Source organism: Clarias gariepinus, chromosome 2, assembly GCF_024256425.1.
Source record: "Clarias gariepinus isolate MV-2021 ecotype Netherlands chromosome 2, CGAR_prim_01v2, whole genome shotgun sequence".
NCBI lineage: Eukaryota > Metazoa > Chordata > Actinopteri > Siluriformes > Clariidae > Clarias > Clarias gariepinus.
In genome coordinates, this window is record NC_071101.1 from 12,680,495 (window position 1) to 12,695,418 (window position 14,924).

Sequence of the window (14,924 nt, forward strand, 5' to 3'; positions counted from 1 at the left end):
ACCAGGCTGGTTCTAATTAATTTGATTAGCATGGTACAAGATTGTTAGAAAGGTAGTCTTCCCAGGGGAGATGCTGAGATGTCATACTGTAACAACAATGACAGTGACAGTCTTAGAGAAAGTGATGTACAGTAACAAAATCACGGCTGCCAATTAAATATCAACTTTAAATAAAGTCCCACTGGTAACATATTTACTTACTGAAATTAATGTGTGTCTTAAAAGTGTATGGAAAAGAGATAATTAGGCCATAGTCAGTACTTGTGTAACTTTTAGATATTGATATTATGTTTATTTTAATAAAAAAAAATATTGTCCATTTAATTAATTAATTTTATTTAATTACTTAAACTAAACATACCAGATTATTATTTAATTATTATTAATAAATTATTACCAAATAGTCACTATTTAATCATGCAATGGAATTATATAAATAATGTGTGGTCACTATTTAATATTGTGAAAGACCAAGATCATTAAATTGTGGTCATAATTTACTAATGAAAGGGAAAGAGATGTATCATTGGTAAACTTGTTTACTTTAAGGTCATAGAGAAACCCTAATAAAACTTACCCTTTTAATCAGCATGAACATTTTTCAACAAGGACAATAGACTAGACTTCTTTTGATGAAAAAAAAGCCTGTATTTTAATGAAATCAAATTAATTACAAATAGTTAGATTAGATTACAAATCTATTGCTTTGCATGCAATAGTAAAATAGTGAAACATTTAAAACAAAAAAATAGTATTTTGCTTGAACCGTCATTCTATTCCAGAATTTAAATATACAATATAGTGTCAATTAAATTATATATTTTCTAATTTATATTTCCAATGCACATAAAATATTCATACTCCAGTTTGGGGCCACAACACAATTATTATGTCCTATTGACATGTGACTACCCTTAACTATTCCCTTCCCATATATTATTAAGTCATAGCCCTGACTTGATTATGACTTAGTTATCTCATTTCCATGCCTTACAAAAGTCTTTACAATATAGTACTTTTTCATTACTAAACATTAATAAATTGTTTATTAAAATGTGTCTGTAGTAGGGGATGTTCGCCATGATGATGAACATGATGACGCCACACATTGTGACTATGCATTATTTTATTTAGCATGGATGTCCCCATCCTCTGTAGAAATCCCTATAAAATTAAAATATGTTTTATTTTATTTTTATTTTTCCCTCTTACCAGAATATATAAAGGCAAACATGATTTTTGTTTCAGGCTAAAGGACAACATAGTTCTTTTACCTCCAGAAGTTCAATCGAGTGTATGGATGGCCTGTGGAGTCAAGTAGCATCTCTTGGGAAGAAAATCGTAGGCAAAAGAAGCACATTCTCTGAGCCTTTACCCATGGATCCTATGGACTCTCTTGTCCATGATGTCCCCAGTTTTTATGGTTATAAGGAGGGCCAAAATGGATCCAGGCAGGCCCAGACAGAATGCAATCTGTCTGTGATAGAGGAAGCATGTTATGAGGCCCAGAGTCCAGATGAAGCAGCTCTGGTGCATGTAGCCAAGGCTTATGGCTTCACCTTAAAGGAACGAACACCTTATCATGTAACTGTCCAGCTACCTCAAGGGAGGCTGCTGAAGTTTAACGTGCTGGATGTTTTGGCCTTTGATTCAACTCGGAAGAGGATGTCCGTAATAGTGCGTCATCCTGAAACTAACGAGATTGTAATGTATACCAAGGGTGCAGACTCAGGCATCATGGAGCGACTGCAGAATACTTTTCAAGGTAGAGTTCAAAAGGCAGACTCTTCTAGCCATCTTTAATCAGTAGATGGTGCACAAAGAAATCATAACACATTTCTTTCTTACTTTCATTGTCCTAGACAAATCACAACAGAAAAATGAGAGTAGAAAAATTGCACATAAGACTCAGAAAGACCTCGACATGTATGCTAGAGATGGATTGCGCACATTGTGCTTTGCAAGAAAGGTAAAGTACACCATTATTTCATAAGTATTCTACATTGTTTAGGGCTGTAAGGTGGCATGGCTTTTTGTATGATTGTATGGTTACCCACTGTTGCTTTCAATGCATGTACTGTACATGTGTTACCCATACCCATATTTTTACCCACCCTTCTTAGTATTGATGTTCTTATCTTTTTTGTGTCTTGACTAGGTTATCATTCTAGGAAAAATTTGACCATAATATTTTCAGACACAATCTTATATTTGCATTTTATTGTGGTTTATTTTCTCTCTTATGCAATCGCTCACTTTTTTTTTCTTTAAGGTTATCAGTGAACAGGCCTATAGGAAATGGTCCACTATGAGACAAGAAGCCATGTCAGCCATAGAAAACAAAGAAAAGCTGCTCATGGACACTACAGCATACATGGAAAACAACCTTACACTGCTGGGTATATATAAAAAATAGCTAAATAATGAATTATTACCTTCTTTTGATCTGTTGTAAAATATATTATAAGTATGTCAAAAATATTGTTTGGCATTACATGAAGATTGATTAATTTATCATTTGATTCATATGGTCATTGATATGGATAAAACCAAACTAAAGTCAATACATAAAAGGCACAATTCACAAGTGCACATAAAGTATGTTAAATGTGAAATATGTTGGTAAACAGGGGCCACCGGAATTGAGGACCGCCTTCAAGAAAATGTTCCAGAAACCATCCAGGCATTGAGAGAGGCAGGAATGCAAGTATGGGTGCTGACCGGAGACAAACTTGAGACAGCTGTCAACATTGCCTACTCCTGCAAGCTACTGGACCAGAATGACCTGGTGTTCACTTTTAAAATGGCAAACAAGGTGTTAAATTCAATATTCTTTTGATCCCAGTCCTGTCTGCATTGATTGATGCATGTTAGGATGCCATGTTTTAGATAGTGTAAGAGTGCTCTAAGCCTCTGAGTGCTCCATTGCCCATCCTGTTAGTCTGTATGTGACCCGGGTATATCACCCCCTCAGAGAGAGAGGGGCATAAACACAAAAAAAATAAATAAATAAATAAAGGTTCTCTGTGCTTGAAGTAGAAGTCCTGAACGAGGGGTTGTATTGAATTTAACTGGAGCAGGTGACACTTTTTGTCACTCTCAGCCCTCAGGGCTTGAGCTCCATGAAATCCACTGCCAAACATTTACGACATTGCTTCAGACAAGCCAGTGATTTGACAGGCATACTGCTTCTTTATGCATTTGTCTCTGTCCCCAAGCCCTATTTTGAGAGAGTAGGTCGGAAGTAAATTTTCAAATGTGAAAGGAGTGTTTAACTGCTTCGTAATCCTATTTCTTCAGTGCTGAGGAGGAGAGGACAGAGCTTCCGTCATACAGAATCTTATTTTTGCTGCTGTTATATTTGTTTAGTGGGATGCTGCAGTGAGACTCTGTGCAAGCAATAAAAAAGAAAAGAAATAACATAGTCGATACAGTACCTAATGAGAATAATGTTTTACTGGATCACTATTTTCTAAAACAACAAAGACTACAAACTTGTACTTAGGCTATTAGCACTCTCAAATTGGATCTCATTAAAGCAATGGTAATGCAATGGGATAAAACAGGAGACAACCTTGTTTCCAATAATAATAAAAAGAAGAAGAATTATGATGGTGACGATGATGATGATGATGATGATGATGATGTTTTTTTTTATTAATAACCTATAAATAAAAAAATAATAACTATAGCTACATTAAAAGAGCCTCTAAGGTGACATGCTATTTATATTTTTGTGACTGTAAATTATACTGTGTCCCTGAAGTTAATAAATTTGTGCTTCTATCACTTCAAATATCATAGTCATGTTCATGTAACTTGAGCACATGACTTAATATGTTGCTGGAACATGATGTTTAAGTTGTGACCTCCAATTAATTATTTGATGGAAATTGGCATATAAACATCAAATGTTATTTACTTTGATAATTTATTTATAGTGATGCATTGAAACTGTAAAACAATTGCTTTTTCATTGCCTCACTTTTTTCAAAAGTGTACTAATTAATATTAAGTCCATATTGTGCTCATAAATAAAGCCCCCCCCAAAAAAAAATTCTTATTCTTACATTAATATATGTAATTATATTAGATTAAATTACCGTTGTTATAATTTATTTGAGCTTCATTATACCATGGCTGCAACTAATAGCAGATCAATATTAAAGCAATCTTAACAATAGCAATCTTTAATACATTAAAAAGCCAAAAGTAAGTTTACATCTGACCAGCACAACCATGTGTGCTTCTTAAACATCCCATTTTACATTCAGTGCCAATTTTCTGGTAAAGTAAATCCGGGAAGGATTCCATGTAGATTGTTTGGTACAGGGGCCTGGGGTTTAGTCGGCATTCCAGTATTGATTGGGTTAAGATCTGGGCTCTGTGCAGAGCTCTCAAGTTCTTCCATTCTGTCCTTCCTCACTTTGTCCTCCTGGAAGATTTTTGGGCAGATTGCAATGCTACTCTACATGGCATTCTGTACAATTGGGGATTCAAATGATTTAGTGTGATGGACATGTGTTCGTTTACCGTTTACTGTCATAGTGTAACTAGAATTGTCTTATTTCAACTGCATTGCGCATTATAGGTTGTACTATTCCAAATTAACTGGTTTTGTTTTATGTGAGTAATAAGTAAGGCCAAGCTCCATTATTATAATTTGATAGAAAATCATAGCACAGTATAATGGGGATAATAATGATGATTAATTATAGATCCACACTACTTCACAGAGGAAGAACTTCATTTCGAAATTATTTGTTCATTCAAGGTAATTAATTGCTTCATGATTTATCATTTATCACCAACATGTGTTAATTTTGCCCCTGTGTACAAGACAAAGTCAAATGAAAACCTTCAAACTCTTACATATATTAAAGTACTGGTATATTAAATTTGCATTTTAAATAAAATAGAATAAAAAACACACTGAATAAACCTTTATTAGAAGAAAACCCTAGAATTTAGTGTACAAGTTTTCATTTATTTATTTGGATTTTATTTATTAAAAGAGGGCCAGAAGTATTCAAACAGGGCAAAAATATACGTACTGCACGTATAATATTTAGTTTAATGTTTTGACCTTAGCAAATGCTTGTTGTAGCCATTTACACACTTCTGGCAGAATACTGTTTGAATATTTACCTACTCTTTCACATATTTTAGATAGAGTTCCGGCTCAAAATGGTTAAGGTTTGCCTGCTTTATCCATTCCACAATCAGCTTTGATGTGTTATTGGGGTCATTGTCCTGTTGGAACATCGAGTTTTGTCCAAGTTTTAACTGCCTAGCTGATGATCTGAAGTTATGCTGAACAATTCTGTGTTAGTTTCTTTTTTTCGTCGTTCCATCCCCAAACAGTATGACAGTACCTCCAACATGCTTAGTTTTCTTGGGGTTTATTGTCTAAACTTTACATTTGGTCAAATGTTCTCTCAGCTAAGGGTGACAGCATGAGTCGTCTTTCACACCTTAAAAAAGTGGCTTGAACTTGTACTCATTATAAAAGTTGGAAAAGTTGGATTATAAAAGTGAGGAAAAGACCTGATCTTGAAGTTTGCAGTTGTTTAGAAATGACAAAAGCCATTCCTGACTTATTTAATTTTTTAATTAAACTTATTGATTAATAAGTAGGTGTATATACTCTATATTTAATACGACTATATAGTATATACGACTAATTAAAGATGCGTGATATACAAACATTTTCCTCCAGAAAAAGGCCGGTCCAAAAAAAATAACAAAAAACCATAACCATTTATTTTAATGATAGGTGTATGTACGCTTCAGAAAACTGACTAACAAGGAAATAATGTTACTCTTACACAAATTTTAGCAACACTGATTTTTTTTTTATACATACAATACTGTGCAAGTCTTGAGCCACCTCTCATTACTTTTACTTTAATTTACTTTTTTATTCAATTACATGGAAATGAAAGCAATGGGAACATTTTTTACTGCCACATTTTTTTACACATGGTAAATTAGATGCTTACTTAACAACCTGAGCAGCAACCTCATTTCTTTTCTCGTCTGTTCCAACCACTCAGCTTCCAGCATCACCAATATACTAATCACCGGCCTAATCATCTGTCATCATCTGCACCTGTTTCTCACTGTTTCATGTCTTAAGTTAGATGCTTTTATGCTTGAATTATTTATAGGTCACTGTGTGGCTTAAAAAAAACTACTCAACTACAAATGACAGCCAAGAAACTTTTTTCAGAAAACCTACATTAGAAAATACAAGAAAGTCTTGCACTTTGGAAGCAAAATATAAAGAACTGAGGGGTTGAATGTGGATATATATTTAGTGAACCCCACAAAACTTTGTAAAATTCTACAGCACTCTGGAGGTGAAAATGACAGAATGGCAAATTTTAAAGCCAGTCAGTCAACAAAAGAACAAAATTGTTTATATTTAAATTATGTATACAATAAATCAGACACCTTAACACATACTGTAGGTGTTTTTCTCTTTGAATTGATGACATACCTGTATCTCTTTTCTCTCTTGCAGGACGTCTGTAGTACTATGCTTAATGGAGCACTGAGTGAGATTCCACGGTTTCTGGGTGAGATGCCCAGAATTGGCCTGGTGATTGACGGTAAAACCCTAAGCCTGCTCCTGGATGACGATCTACAGGCTCCTTTTTTGCAGTTATGCCAACACAGTCACTCTGTGCTGTGCTGCAGAGCCACACCGCTGCAGAAGAGCAAAGTGGTCACGCTGCTGCGTGAGAAGCTCAAAGTCATGACTCTTGCTATAGGTAACACACTAGCCCCTTTCTATTGAATTTGGGGTCAGGTTAGGTAACTACTTTAACATTGAGGGATTTGCATGTCTTTGTTATTTTTAAACACAAAGACGTAATTTGTTCTGCTCCTCCAGGTGATGGTGCCAATGACGTAAATATGATTCAAGCAGCAGATGTCGGTGTGGGAATATCAGGCCAGGAAGGCATGCAGGTTTGTATTTGTATCTTTTAGGCGCTCCAGTGAGTATTTTCAGACATGTAGCTAATAGGATAAAATGACTCATATAATTGAATAATATAATATTGAATGACAGATACATTTTTTTTCTTTTTGCTGTTGACTGTGTGTGTGTGTGTGTGTGTTCAAAAGGCTGTCATGGCCAGTGACTTTGCAATATCTCGCTTCAAACACTTGAAGAAGCTTCTCCTGGTTCATGGTCACTCCTGTTACACACGGCTGACAAACATGATCATCTATTTCTTTTACAAGAATGTGGTAACTATAACAGTAACAGCATGATTTGTGTGGAAGTGACAGTAAATGTGAAGCTGTTTTCTATTTTTACGAAATTACGAAAAATAACAATTGATTTAAAAAAGTAAAAAATTCTTAGAACGGCACATTGGACGTTTTTTTCTGCGCAGTTGAGCACCTGCTGTACAGCAGAAATTCACATAAATTCAGAGTATTTCAGATGCGTAAAGTGCACATGCTAACAACACGATTGTGTAAAATGGTGACCAGTGTATCTCAGGGTGACCTGTTATGCAATTTTCCTGTAAAAGGCCTCGACTTTGGTTAAAAATTCACCAAGTAAATCACCAGCAGAGGAAAATCTTAACATGAAGAAAATGATAATGCAAAATCTGCCACAAGGAGTATGCATACAATGCTAAATACTCAGTGGCCTAATGACTTCCGCCTTTGACAGCTGTCATGTTGATGTGTGTGTTTGTGTGTTTCACGTTAATATTTTCGGTAATAGATGCTTATGCAAGTAATTCTGGTTAATGTACAGATATGTAATGTACTCTAGGTGTAGGATGAATGGCAGTAAGATTGATTTTCAGGTAACACAACAAGTGTAAGAAGCATTGTACTGTGCTGTTATAATTTTTTTTAAATCTGGTCTTCTTAAATGAATGATTGATTATGAAATAGGTACCAAATCCCTACCAACTACTAGCTATTTCATTTTCCAATAACATCACTTTGTCCCTGTATAGCATTTAAATTTTAAAACAAGCATGTTCAATGGGCAGGTGACAAGACTTCCTTGTAAGACTCGGGTCTATTTTTTTTTTTTATGAAATAGCGAGCAAGATGGAAACAAGGCCCATGTATGATTCATTATTAAAATAATTATATAAAATTGGAGAACTCTTGTGGTCCTGTGCACCGATCGGTGCTGGTGGCCTTAAGGATTAAGGATATATATATATATATATATATGTGTGTGTGTGTGTGTGTGTGTAATTATATATTTTTTAAATCCTTTTGATTTGTTTTTTCTTATTGGTTATTCTAATTAGTTATTTTTGCCAAACACTAAAATACATTTTAAACAGGTCATGGTGTAAATAGGTAATGTAAACATTTCTAAATTGCGGCAATTGGTCTGTTGACCACAACTTCTTGTTATTTTTGAGTATTTTTGCTGTTGTAGCCCATCTACCTCAGGGTTTGGTGAGTTGCTTTTCTGCTCCCCACGGTTGTAAATCAGTGATTATTTGAGTTTTAATACTCTTCCTGGTATGTCAATCAATCTGGCCATTCTTCTCGGACCTTTCTCATCAACAAGGAATATCCACCTGCAGACTTGACACTTATTTTACATTTTTATGCATGTTGGTTTTGCACCCTGTTGTGTAAACCCTAGAGCTTGTTTTATGTGAAAATCTGAGGAGATCAGCAGTTTCTGAAATACTCAAACCATCTGTCAGTGACAGCCATGCCATAGTCATAGAAAATACTTTTTCTTACATTATGGTGTTCTATGCAAAAATTACCTGAAGATTGTCCTGTATATTTATTTTCTGCGTTTCTTCTTGCCACATGACTGGCTTGTTGTACTGTTGAATGAATGAACAGGAATGAACACACCATATACAAAGCACACGCCTTTCCCTTCTAACCAACTTCGTCTGCTATCTTTACTATGATTGCATCTGAATTGTTGAGAATTTCAATATAGTAGTGGTGTATAGAATGCTTCCTCAATGCCTTCTTTAGGTTTGACATTCACTCCATCTTTATCTCACCAGGCTTACGTCAACCTCCTTTTCTGGTACCAGTTCTTCTGTGGCTTCTCTGGCACAGCCATGATTGACTACTGGTTCATGATTTTCTTTAACCTCCTCTTTACATCCTCTCCACCCATCATGTTTGGCATCATGGACAGTGAGGTTTCTTCTCACATGCTTCTTCACCTGCCTGAACTTTATAAAAGGGGCCAGCATTCTGAGGTGAGTCTTTAAATAAAGATACTTTAATTAGGAACACATGTTCATGGTCTGCTAAAGCTGCAAGCTATAGGTTGTACTTACTATTATTATGAACAGCTATTACAACACATCAGGCACATGATTTAAAGGAGTAATATGCATCATATATGTCATGTAAATGGCCACTTGTGGCACAAGGGGCTAAACATATAAGAAAAAATGTGCTTGATCTGCATTAAAAATTTCAGCTTGCAAAAAATCAGACACTGTGATTGTGAAATCTTGTCCCTTTTAAACAGCACTGCCTGCTATTTTCTCACTCCATAAAAGGGAAATTGCATCAGATTATAATACCTTCTGGGTAAATTCTGCTCCTAAATTCTAGAGTCATGTTGACTCATGCTTTAAAGGGCTTATCTAACAAGCTTTAATTTAAGTGTTAAGAAGTAAACAAACAGCCCTTAAGTTGCAAGGGAGTCAACAAAGCCATGTTAAAACAGTTCAAAAGGCATTGAAAGAATTACGTACAAAGATACCTACTGTTACTGCCAAGCCAGTGATGTAATTGGTTAAACATATAAGAATACTGTTGTTTGCAACTTTCATCAAAGCAACAGCCACAGATACCACTGAGAAGTTGAAGGTTAATGTCCTGGATCAATGGCCCAGCAGTGGGAGCTTAGTGGTGCTGGGATTTGAACTCAGCCCATACTTACAGTACACAGTAATCCAATGTAGTCCAAAATTGTCCAGTACCTTAAGCAGTTGAGTTGCCAAACTAGTAGGGGTTCACCTACAGGACATGCACACAAAATTTACAGATCTCATGATTGATAAATAAAAGACAATGAAAATTGAACTTGAACTTTTTGAAATTTAACTCTTTTTTTTGGCACAAATAACATATTTTCATTTTTTTTACTTTTTTGTGATTTGTTTAAAGGATTAATTTATTTCCATATGTGATTTTCTTTACATGACATTAATGTACTTTTTTATTGTTTTGGTAAGTTTTTTAATGACCCTTTTTACAATATATATTTTTTTACATGAGGTTTTCACATAATTTATTTGTTTAGACTTTTTTTTACATATTTTTGTGTGATTAATTTACACATTACTTTTCCATGTGTCTTTACACACAATTTTTTTTATATGTGATTGTTTACACAGAATTAGATGTAATTCTATCATGAGTTTACAATTTACACAAAATATATTTTCAGTTATTTTAGATTTGGTTATTTGATTTTTAATACATGATTCATTTATTTGTTTTAACACAAAAAAATTGTGATAATATTTTTAACAAAAATCTTTTTATGACATGGTATTATTTATTTGAATATTACAAGCAGTGTTCATGTTCAGTGCAGTTAAAATGTAAACATTCCCCCTTATATAACTTTTACTTACTATTTACAGCTCATAATTTCATGTGAAGTGTGACTTGTGGGTCAATTATTCCTCATTCAAATTTAATTAAAATACTCTTTACAGTCGAAAGTGAAGTTCTAGTTTATGCATAATAGCAAACATACTATGCTATGAGACTTTTTTGTACTTTATTTTAGGGATACTGTCGTAGAACCTTTTGGATAGCCATTCTAGATGCCTTTTATCAGAGCCTTGTCTGCTTTTTTATCCCATACTGGGTAAGTGAGCTTAATTATTTTTTAGTTTTAATTTAATAGTTATGTTCATGCACTATCTAAAAATTTCTTTTATACATTTTGTAGACATACAAAGGCTCTGATATTGGGGTCTTTGCCTTGGGAACCCCAATGAATACTGTCTCTTTGTTCACAATTTTGCTTCATCTGGCAATTGAGATCAAGAGCTGGGTGAGTCATTTTTAATCGAGTGTCAAAAGAGATCAACATGGACAGTAGGGATTTTGGTGATAAATACTTCAGACTGGTACTTTTCAAATCTCCAAGTTCGCTTAGCTAATACTGAGGTTGTTTGTTCTTTCTTGCTACAATATTACACACCTTGTACTTTACCACAAAGTCTGTAAAGTAGAATTGGAAACAACTGTTTTGCCATTACTGACAGCCAAGCTTAATCCAGGTTGCTTTAATGCACAATTAGACATTACTCCTGTAAGTGATTTCTTTGTTGTTTGGCTACTATTAGACAGTGGTGCACTGGGTGATCATGGTGGGGAGTGTCTTGACGTTCTTCATCGTGACTCTGGCTTTCAGCGCCCTGTGTATAAGCTGTAACCCTCCATCAGACCCATACTGGATCCTGCAGCAGCAAATGAAAGACCCTGTTTTCTACCTAGTCTGCATTTTAACCACAATTGTAGCTCTGCTGCCAAGGTAATCTAATTCTGATATTGTTCACTATTTATGCTCAAGCTGACATGCGCACACAAACATTCACATTCATTTGGGTTGCCAGATAAATTTTAAACAACTGGACAAAGATGGACCAGATGAATTCATGTAAACGTTAGCATTATATATTTGAAAGGTTCTGTTTGTCATTATAAACTGACATGGCTTGTGTTGTCATGACTACAGTGGGGTTAACTCTAAATACAGATGTAACTATTAGAAGCATCATATACATGCAGACCCAGATTGTGTCCTTGCCTTACTCAGCTAATGAGGACTTTCCATTTTTGCAGGTACACAGTGCATGCCTTGAGAGGAACGCTAGTGCCCTGTGACCACCTAAAGGCAAGGCAGATAGATAAGCTGCCTCCAGACCAACGGGATATGTGGCTCAGAGAGTGGAGAAGCCTCAGAAATCTTTGTAGTTTCTACACCAGCATGTCCTCGTCTGCACATAAACGCTCAGGTTCAGTCCAGGATGTAGCTTAGTACTTCAGTCCTCTCAACAATAATTCAATGCACAGCAGAATGGGAGCACAAAAAAGTGTTTGACACAGAACTATTGATGGCAATTTTAAACAATGGAAAACTTAAACTTTGGCCAAAGGACAAGGTGCAAGTGCAACTTTGCAAATATGAAAATAAAGACCTCATACCAAAAATACTTTAATGCAGTGTTTACAACATTTTAAACTGGCCTCAGTCAAGGAAATATCCTGATAAGCTTGAAGCCATTATTTTTAGGTTTCTGAACCTTTTATCCTCCAGCCTCTTTTCCATTAACAAGCCTCATGGATTAAATGTGGAAGCTGACTCCGAGCCCATCTCTGAGGTTCTTTCCATCTCTCGCGAAGTTCAGAATATTATGCTGCACAAGCCAATCTAGCCGATCAATGCACCACTCACAGTTTCTCAGCAAACACCTCAAAACGAGCTGCTTTTCTGGATTTGGTGATTTGAAGTGGCAGTGGCTTCCCTGTGAGAAACCTACTTTCACTGTGAGAAACCTCATTTGTATTCAGAGGTGCTTCGAGCTGCTCATGAAATAATTGAGGATTGCAGATGTTACATAATATCTTGGTATTTTCAGTTCATGAATCCGTGTTGACAGCATGCTGGGCTTGATGGTGTGAGACAGAAGCACAAGAACTGCAGCACGATTTAGAAGCATCTCTGACTTTAGTTATGCTACTTAATTCATAATTATTTAATATTGTGTTTGACAAGATTGTTTGTAAGTATATGCATGTGCAGGAATACAACATGCACTTCATTGTAACTCTGACTGTCTCCTTGAAAGACAAACGTCAGAGACACGTGATGATCACACTCAAGGTGTCGCATAGTGAGATAAGCTGGGTAAATCTGAGCCTTCTCTTCCACCTCTTGCTTAAGTGCCCTCTGTAGCCAAAGCTTGCAATAAAATGGGTTTAAGAGTGATTTGATTTGGAGAGCTGCATTTTTATGTAATGATGTCAGAGCATGGATGGGTGGACCATTTTTGCCATCTTGTGTTGGATTGTTAAACTGCAAACTGTATGTATACTAAAAGAGGGAGGAAGCAAAGTATATGGATGTTTTAATGTCAAAGGTGCAGATTTACATTAATGTATCAGAAGGTTTTTTCTTTTTAATCAGTCTATCAAACCTGTAACCTCAACGAACATATATTTAAATATAATATATTTCTTGTAAATTTAAAACTGATTAGAAACATTGCTATGAAACAGATATTATGATGTTAGCAATCTAATTTAAGATGGCTTAGTAGTGCTGTGGTTTAAATAATAATAAAAAAAAAACACATTATTTATTTTTCACAAATGTAATAGTATTACCAACATCTAACATTAGTCCTAAAAAGTATAATGAAATTTTAAATCTCTAGATATAGATAGATTCATATACAGTGCAAAAAAAGGGATATCATAAAAAGGTTAAATTTCTTTGGTGATTCAATTAAAAAAGTTAAACTGTCATATTCGATTCATTATGTGTAAAGTGAAATATTTCACGCCTTTTTGTTTTCATTTTGATTATTTCTGCTCAAAGCGCGCACACAAATTATTTTTTCCAAGATCAGTCAGAAAAAGATGTACAATTTATGTACTCAGTACTTGAACTGGACTCCTTTATTGAACTGGACTCCTAGTGGTACTGCTGAGGCATTATTGAAGCCCAGGTTGCTTTGATAGCAGCTTGTATTGTTGGGTTAAGTGTTTTTCATCTTCATGTTAATAAATTGTTTAATAAATTGAATTCTAACATTATCAAAACATGGAACGACAGTGCTGGACCATTAGCTATGTGCAAAAAATGTGGTATCTCGACGTAGAAAGCATAGCTTCGTTTAATAGTCGAAGTAAGAGCATTTTCATACACATACATTTAGGCAATTTGGCTGACGCTCTTATCCAGAGCGACTTACATTTTTATCTCATTATACATCTGAGCAGTTGAGGGTTAAGGGCCTTGCTCAAGAGCCCAACAGTGGCAACTTGGTGGTTGTGGGGTTTGAACCTGGGATCTTCCGAACCGTAATCCAATGCCTTAACCACTAAGCTACCTCCGGCCCCATACGATTGGATGAGAAACAGCTGTGTGGCCATAAGAAAACCCATTTTTTAGTGAAACTAATGAAAAACATTTTACATTTGCTTAAAAAGATTGCACTTCGAAAAAATTTGAATTAGTCCAGATTGAGCCTATTTTTCCAAAACAATAAGTGCATGAGGCTAAAAAGGGAAGCACATAAAGCAATGCACAATGCAAGCGTTGCATTATGGCTACTGTAGAAGCCTCTGGAGGAAGCATTATAATCTGGGGTTGCTTCAGTTACTGGGGTCTAAGGTCAGATGACGACCTGAATGACCAGGTTATACCAACAAGGGAGTTTTTTTTCCTCCTTGATGGGACAGCCATATTCCAAGGATCAAATTGTGCGAGTGGTTCTGGCAGCATAATACACCCTATACGTTTGCATACTAAATTGTACATTTAACAGCTATATATTGTCGTTTAAATTACAAGTGCAATATGTGTCAAAATAATTGTAAATTTTTGATCAAACTGTCCAGCTAATTATATTAATACAGGTGAGATTATGGGATTAGTTTTGTTGATTATGTATGCTATTGATGTAGTGACACTACAGCAGCAAATCAGAATTTAGACTACCTATTAAATAATGACCATTCAACCCTCAATCCTGGTCTAATATTTACATAAGAGCAAAATTAGGTTAACATATTAAATGTTTAAAACAAAAGCAACAATCAAAAACATAGCTTAATAATACAGACAGGGAACACGGAAGTGCAATAGGTTGAGAAAATTAAAATTTTCTACCTTATCAGACAAACATCACGCA

At 35.2% G+C, this 14,924-nt stretch overlaps 1 protein-coding gene across 1 annotated transcript in view; it reads left to right on the forward strand.

Annotated features, from left to right (window-relative positions):
- Nucleotides 1–13,319, forward strand: part of atp10b (ATPase phospholipid transporting 10B) — a 43,875-nt gene extending 30,556 nt beyond the window's left edge. The window contains exons 10-21 of the mRNA XM_053484932.1: nucleotides 1,249–1,765; nucleotides 1,863–1,969; nucleotides 2,273–2,399; nucleotides 2,631–2,815; nucleotides 6,527–6,776; nucleotides 6,899–6,975; nucleotides 7,135–7,260; nucleotides 9,030–9,230; nucleotides 10,784–10,864; nucleotides 10,949–11,053; nucleotides 11,349–11,536; nucleotides 11,848–13,319. Of these exons, the coding sequence (XP_053340907.1) occupies nucleotides 1,249–1,765; nucleotides 1,863–1,969; nucleotides 2,273–2,399; nucleotides 2,631–2,815; nucleotides 6,527–6,776; nucleotides 6,899–6,975; nucleotides 7,135–7,260; nucleotides 9,030–9,230; nucleotides 10,784–10,864; nucleotides 10,949–11,053; nucleotides 11,349–11,536; nucleotides 11,848–12,043 (2,160 nt within the window). The 3' untranslated portion in view covers nucleotides 12,044–13,319. The remainder of the gene's footprint in view (nucleotides 1–1,248; nucleotides 1,766–1,862; nucleotides 1,970–2,272; nucleotides 2,400–2,630; nucleotides 2,816–6,526; nucleotides 6,777–6,898; nucleotides 6,976–7,134; nucleotides 7,261–9,029; nucleotides 9,231–10,783; nucleotides 10,865–10,948; nucleotides 11,054–11,348; nucleotides 11,537–11,847) is intronic.
- Nucleotides 13,320–14,924: the final 1,605 nt, after the last annotated feature.